This window comes from Melanaphis sacchari, unplaced genomic scaffold (genome assembly GCF_002803265.2).
Source record: "Melanaphis sacchari strain LSU unplaced genomic scaffold, SCAv2.0 Contig9_pilon_pilon, whole genome shotgun sequence".
Taxonomy (NCBI): domain Eukaryota; kingdom Metazoa; phylum Arthropoda; class Insecta; order Hemiptera; family Aphididae; genus Melanaphis; species Melanaphis sacchari.
The window spans coordinates 256,873-264,728 of NW_020271711.1; the positions used below are offsets into that span (position 1 = coordinate 256,873).

Genomic DNA, 7,856 nt, shown 5'->3' on the forward strand with positions numbered 1-7,856 from the left:
TGCAGTACCAAAAAATAAATCTTTAAGTATAATCTTTTTGACCTAACTTGAAGTTATGACATACAAATAAGTATGATATAACCAGTAAAGATTATTAGGTATGTAAGTTCTAAGATATTTTTTAACATACATTACAGTTGAAAAGAAAATTTGATAAAAATAAAAAATGTTTAGTGTAATTAAAAATGTATCATTAAATATACAGTGTAATTGAATTTAAAAAACAATAAATACAACATAATCTAAATGATGTGTTGATGTCAACTTCCCTATTGATGGCCCTCAATTCATATAAAAAGAAGCAAAAAAGGCAATTTGAAAAAAAAATATGTTTGTAAATGTCAAGTGCTTTTGATTCTTTTGATTTTATATACTTCAACACTTTAAAGTAATGTATTGTTATTTTAATTATCGTAATATTATCATGTCCATAATATGGACATACATATTATGTGCTATTCAATTTTTCAGTCTATAGGGTTAATTTTGCTGAAAATTTAGCTAATTTAAATATTAAATAAAGCTAAAGTTTAGAACTTATTTAAATTTTAAATAAATTTATCAAATCCAGGCTTTCAGTATTATAGAAATTGGATTAATTTATTTTGTAATATTACTGGTGGTTTTATTGTACAAAAATAATGAAAAATATTTAAGAATGTGAAAATAAAATGTATAAAGATTGCAAATTTAATGCATATAAAAACCTTTTAGATAAAAAATTAACTTGTTTCACATATTATTTAGCATATAATTAGAGTTTTTATTTAATATATGTGATTCAGAATATATCAAAGTTCAAATAGTCCTTGTTTAATTTATTTAAAACAGTTTATATTAATTATTTGTTTTGCATGTATAATGTTTACACAACTAATAAAATACTAAACTATAAACTATTTAATTATATTTGAATACAAGATACAAACATGAAATAACTGCTACGAGTGAAATGACTGTGAAAACCCCCTCTTTATAAATATAACATATGTTTAAATTCTTTTTAATGGTTTGTAATTAAATTTTTTCAAATTTTCAGTTATATTTTATTAAAAATAAAAATGATCATGATAAATGAATATCTCAAATACAAACATTTTCTGTTATTATTAAAGTAACTTGAATATCAAATTATAAAAGTATTATCTTAACTACATTTTTGAAATAAATACAAACTTGAATAGTTTTTATTTACAATTGCAGACTTATATTTATTTTGAGAATTTAGTTTGAATCTTAATAATATATAACAGTACTATTGTCTATTCCGCCACTAAATAAAACTCCTTTAAATTTCTTACATTTTTTTACACCATTAAATTATAGAGTATTTTGAGTAACATATATTCTCAACTTCTTGAAAATTAATTTACAAGCTCCAATAACCAAGATTTCTTTCAAAAGTCATAAATACAAAATACACTAATTTTGTTAATTTAAGTTCAATTTACTATCAAAAGCAACTTGTTTGTTACATAATATTAAAATACAAGTTTAAAAATCTTTATTCTTTATGATCTAGTATTTAATTATTTTAATAAAAATGTTCAATTAAATAAATAGTAGCAATAAAAACTTATAACTTAGAAATGTATTTTAAAAATATTCAATTTATGGCAACTATATTTTTCATAATAACATTAAACACTTACATGACAGTTAAAAATTAATTTTTTAAAACATTATGATATTTCTTATAACTAGTTAGTTTATAAAAATACATTATTCATGCATCTTTCTTAAAATTTGATTAATTAAAATACAAAATTTCTAAAAGAAAAATGACAATATTAAACATGATATTTGCCTTAATAGTTATTTAATTACAATTTTATAAATATAAATTGTCAACTAAGTAATGCTGTTAATGCATCAAAAAATGTTGGCCGATCTTTAATTTGCATTGTAATAATAGATGAATCGAAGTAATCTAGTGAAATATTTATATTTGTTTTATTGGCTACTTGCTCAAATGCTTTTCCAAAAAAACTGAAATATTAAAATAATTATAAAATAGACAATTTTAAATATTTAAACATACGTTAAAAAGAAATTATATTCATTTTTAGTTTGTCAAGAAATAATTGAATGTTTAAATTTAAATTTATGATTATAAAAAAATCATTAATGCTGTAATTAGTAGGTAATAATTTCAGAGACCACTAATTTCTTACAAAATCAAATTTTATGCTTTAAAATGGTTTAACACTCAACTAAATGTTTGGAATAATTCTAGATTAGAATACCAGATTAGTTATCGCTACGGCTTGGAAGTTATATTGAAATAGCATTTAAAATAAGTGCAAAATAACACTAAAAATTGAATAATATACAAAATAAAATTATTATTAGATGATAAAAATAAAATAATTACTAGATTTTTTTTTTTAATAACATAAATTTTATATTTTTTAGGTTAAACTCGTCATTTATTACTGATCTTAATTCAAAACTAAAATATAAAATTATCAAATCTTACCTTCTAGGCATTGATTCTGTTATAGGAGGAATACCAACTACAATACAAGTATCTTTGTCTGAATTAAGAACTGCTGAAGCAATTAATGGTAAACGATTATTTTTATTTTTATAAGATGATGCAATTTGAGCCCTCAATGCAAATGAAGCTAACATAGTTAAAAGTTGTGGATTGGAATAATGCTGTGAATTTAATGTACCCTGCAACAATTAATAAAATTATTTTATTTAAAACTATTGAAATAAAGTTGAACCTTGAAGGTATGTTACTGAAGTTACTTATTTATAGCAAATTTATTACCTCTTGGACAATTAGGTAATAAAATGGACCTGCTAATATCACTTGTCTCATATCTAATGCTGCTTGTATATGTCTAAACATATTAGTCAATATCCATTTGGCTCTTTCTATTCCTTCATCTAATAAGTTTTTGTTGGATCTATAAAAATATATCACGATTAAATAAAAGTTTAATAAATTATAAAAATCATAATTTTATATATTAAAAATACTTACCGAGACAATGAATCCATTGTATTATAAAAACACTCTGTAGATGAATTTCCACTAATCTGAAAATTGTTTTAACTACATCATTGTATATATAACAATATTAGTGATATTTTTTCAAAACTTACTTTACTTTCCAAAGTAGCAATCATTGAATAAACATAATCAGCACTCTGATACCGAGTTTTATAACCTTGGTGTAATATAAAAGAAGGATAAATCAAGTGTAACAAATTATGAGTGTTAGACATTTTTTCCATCATCCCAAAAAATTGTTTACGTAAATTTAAATCCATAGAATGGTACATTTGACGACTTTCCGATAAAGGTAACCTTTAATTATTAATAACATACATTTTTTTTAACTGGATAACTATAATTAATATAGCTAATGATTTATTTAAAAAAAATTTATTCTGCTAAAGGTACCAATTATAATTAAAATTACCCCATCTCAGCTAAAATTTGTTTCAATCTTTTCTCTCCTTTTACAGTCCAAAGTTTTAAAGATACAGCTGTAAACATAGAATATCGAAGGCTTGATTCAATTGTCCAATGTCTGTATAAGGCTAATAATAAACTAAAAATTATACTATCAATATTTTAGTTTCTATATTCAAGTATATTTATAGTTCAGTAAGTATTTCTCACTCTTTTTCTGATTCAATCCTTAAATTTGAAGTATCGTTTGAAGATGGAGTCTGTGATATGGATTTCATATCGTTATGATTAATAGAAAATTCGCAAATACGACCAATATGATCACCAATTAACTCAACTTCTTTTAAGTAACGCATGTTTTCAGTTTTACCAAAAATGAATTGCTCAGTTACACCAATAATACCCCACCTGAAAATGTATTTTTTACTTTAAATATTTAAATTAATAATCAGACAATTAATTATAATTAAATAATTGGAAAAAAAAATGAATAATTAAAATATTATTTCTCTACTAACCCACCACCTCTAAATTAAGCTTACCACAATACATCAACAGATTCTCTATGTAATTTCCAAGCAAGATCATACATCAATATAGCACTCTAAAAACAAAAATAAAATAATAAATAAAATATTAGTTAAACCTTTTTATAAAATAAATTAACAAACCGATCTTCCATAGTATGAAAATTGAGAGTAATCAAATAAAAGCTTTTTTCTTTTTTCTTCCCAATTTTTTCTTTCTTTTCTTTTCATAAATGCTTTTTGTTGAAGCATTCTCCTTTTATTTTGACGTTTCTCAACAGTTTCATTATTTGACTCATCATTTAGATCATCAGAATTAGAATCTTCTTCAGATGACTAGAATTATATAAATAAAAAAGTAGATATTACCTATACGCTTTAAGTTTCCAAAAATACATTTTTATTTTACCTCTTCATCAATAAATATATCATCAAACTCGGGTATTTTTTCATCTTCCTCAGGAGTAGTGAGAATTCTTATCTGATATATAAAAATATGATTATTAAACTTTTTTATTATACAGAAAGTAGTATATTTACTTGTGAACTACTGTATACATTGCAGATATCTGTAGGTCTATGACTATCAGTAATAAAAAAAATTATATCTTCCTCTGGTTCTAAAATATCTATTATATCTAATGAACCACCACAGTTAATTAACATTATAAACTTTATCTGTAAATTGGAAAATAATTTAAGATTAAATTTTTTTAATTCTTGTTAAGTAAGTTAATGAAGTAAAATCAATTTAAAGCATTTACTTCCGCTTTTTGTTCCTTGTAAGCTTTTTTCAATTCAGTAGTAGTTTTTACAGGCACAAGTACATAAACAACATTATCAAAACGTAATATGTATTGAAATATTTTTGCAGCGCAAATTGCATCCACATCATAATTTACCAAAATTAAAATTTTCTAAACATTATAAATAAAAACAATTAAACAATAACCTAGCCAATATTACAATTTTAAAGATAGACATACCAAAATTACAAGAGATTTCAGGAACTTTGGTTGTTATATTTTAAGTTTTTAATTTGTTTTGTAATAGTAGATAGTATACTTTCTTATTAAATTCACAATACATTTTTTTTAACTGTAATTTAAAGATACCTAATTGTATTTATATGCCTAATTAGTAAATCTAATGAAAACAACTATTTAATATGTACTATTACAATATTTTTTACATATGAAACATGTATTTCATATTTATAAAAATATAATTGTTTCAAATTGTTATTAAGAAATAACATCAATCAAGACATGAAAAATGGAGAATAATTTTTATAATTACGTAGGCAAATCTAACACATATCTCATATAAATATAATTTATATTGATTCAACAAAGAAATATACCTAAAAAAAATAATAAATTGTAGTAATTAATTACTACGTTTACATGTACCAGCTAAAACTGATTTAACTCAAGTTGAATTTGTTAACTCCTGGAGTTAAATACATGTAAACGGCTGTTAATTCGTTTTAATATCAATTCGGTTTACCTAAAACGGTTTAGTTAATTCACATTTGAAATGCACATTGGAAATAACTACAGATGTACAAAATGCACGTAAACGGATCACACTAGTATACATTACAACAACTGAATCAGGATTGTGATGTAAAGATAATAAAATAATTTATTATTAATTCGAATTAAGGTAAATCGGTTTAAACTGTGCATGTAAGTGTTACAACGTAAACTGATTTGGTGGAAGTGTATTATACTAACATGGTATTAGACGTGCAGACATATACTTGTACCCTAATACAAACTAATTCAATACGGATCAAGTTAATTCGAATTAATGGATGTATATAAACAAGGTATATAATTATTATCACATATTACCATTAATAGTTTAGTAATATACCGTGTATCTATGAAAACAAAAAATACTATAACTCAATGCTAAATATCTACATATTTTTGAAACTGGTGTACAGTACATGAAACTATGCTACTGAACCATAACTTTATTTCATCATTTTTTAACTCATAAATTCTGCATATGAAAAACAGAACCTATTTTTTTTAAGAAATTTTGATGTATTTACTTGAATTCTAAATTTAAAATTTCCTAAATATTGCTATACACAAAATTAAATAAATTGTTGAAAAATATTATAAACATTGAATATTTGAATTTTTTACCAGACTTCTTGATAACAAATAATATTATTTTTTTTAAATTATTTACATAATTAAATTTTATAAGTTAAGAAAATTACAAGAAAAATTCAAATTCAAGAAAATTACCTAATAATAATTAAACTCAGATAGATGAATTATGATTATATCATCATAGTATTTAAAACTAAGAATATCATAAATTAAAAAAAAAAAATTAAATAGCTCTATAGGTTAATCAATGATCACAATAACTTTAAGAAAGTTGACCAATCTTAAGTTGATATTAAAAAAAAAAAAATGAGTTAACTTTACTGTTATGCAGAATCTGTTAAATAAAAAATTATTAATTAGAGTAATTGTCAGTCCGTCCAATGATCAAGTTTCATGTTTTATAAACCAAATTTTAAAATATCCACAAAATACTGAGTTATAATGTTTCTATGAATGCACAATATGTAAAAAGTGAAGTTATTATTACATGATCAAATAGGTAATTAAATTCAAACATAATATTTAACACAAATAATTTTAAAGTTATACTATTAGTATATGTTTAAAACATTGAAATTTATAATCATATGGTATAGGTAGATTAACTTTTTTTTTTAATTCCTATAATAGAAATACTGATAAAATTAAAACAAGACAAACACCGACAGATTTTAAACCTCCTAGTTATTATAATATATTGTTTCATATTATATTTATTTTAATCTTTAAGAATTGAAACTATATATGCTACATATAAACTACTGGAATATACCTACCCACAGGGACACAGATACCTAGTATTATTCATTTAGAGCTCATGTAATACAAGTAGATTTAGACTTGTATTACAATAATTAAAACTTAAGTTATTTAGATTACTGCCTAGGCCAACAAAAAAATGTTCGAGTTTTCTTTTTTGTGCCCAAAGGACAACAAAAACTTTAATTCGGCCCTGGGCGATTCTTATGCTTGTGGATCCAAAATAAAATCTAAATGCCTTTGATTTTTTGTAATAAAACTTTGAGCACTACATAAATAAATCAGTAAGTAAGAGAATTAAATCATCGCACGTTTCAAAAAAATAATTAAATATACGATAGTGCATGAGAAGTATGATAGACATTTAATTCGGACGAATTAATTAAACGAACGATTTACGCCAGATCTACTTACATTTTTTGAAACAACGTCGTAAAACTCTTTTACCAAATCACCGACAAACATTATCACCGAGTTGTTCGACAGGCCGATTATCACGTTTAAAATTCAAAATAATATTAGGTATGGTAACGACTAACAGCGACGTAGGTACCGCGATCACGACTAATTATTAATTAAATAGATAGGTAGGTAATGTTTGCAGTATTCACACAATATCGCACGTACGATTTTATTCGTACAAAAATACGAAATTTTGGTAGAAATAGTAGAAAATAGAAATAGTAGAAACTAGAAATACTGTAAAGCTAGCTAACCTAATATTATTAATTGAACGAATAGATAAACCGATTATGTTTGATATTATAAACAACACGGTATAATCGTGTAACTTTTTGGCGGTTATATCATTACATAGCGCATGACGTTTGCATGAACTTGAACCGAATCCGGATTTTAATGATCATACCATGTTCACTGTTGCTTACGTAGTACAGTTGGGCGCGAAAAATAAACGGCGAATGAAATACAAAAACTGTGATATTCAAACAATTAACGCGATAGCCTATATTCGTCTTCGGTTTATTCCATAAGAAGCAATGAGTGGGG

General features: G+C 23.6%; 1 protein-coding gene across 1 annotated transcript; it reads right to left on the reverse strand.

Annotated features, from left to right (window-relative positions):
* Positions 1-1,808: 1,808 nt before the first annotated feature.
* On the reverse strand, positions 1,809-7,527 carry LOC112603232 (cell division control protein 45 homolog). The gene is made up of 13 exons (XM_025351722.1): positions 7,263-7,527; positions 4,722-4,874; positions 4,498-4,635; positions 4,367-4,438; positions 4,102-4,293; positions 3,973-4,034; positions 3,641-3,838; positions 3,438-3,569; positions 3,118-3,322; positions 2,996-3,051; positions 2,780-2,918; positions 2,480-2,679; positions 1,809-1,989 (listed from the first exon to the last, which is right to left on the reverse strand). The coding sequence occupies exons 1-13, from the start codon at positions 7,311-7,313 to the stop codon at positions 1,848-1,850; spliced, it is 1,740 nt and encodes a 579-aa protein (XP_025207507.1). The 5' UTR covers positions 7,314-7,527; the 3' UTR covers positions 1,809-1,847.
* Between the last annotated feature and the right edge of the window lie 329 nt (positions 7,528-7,856).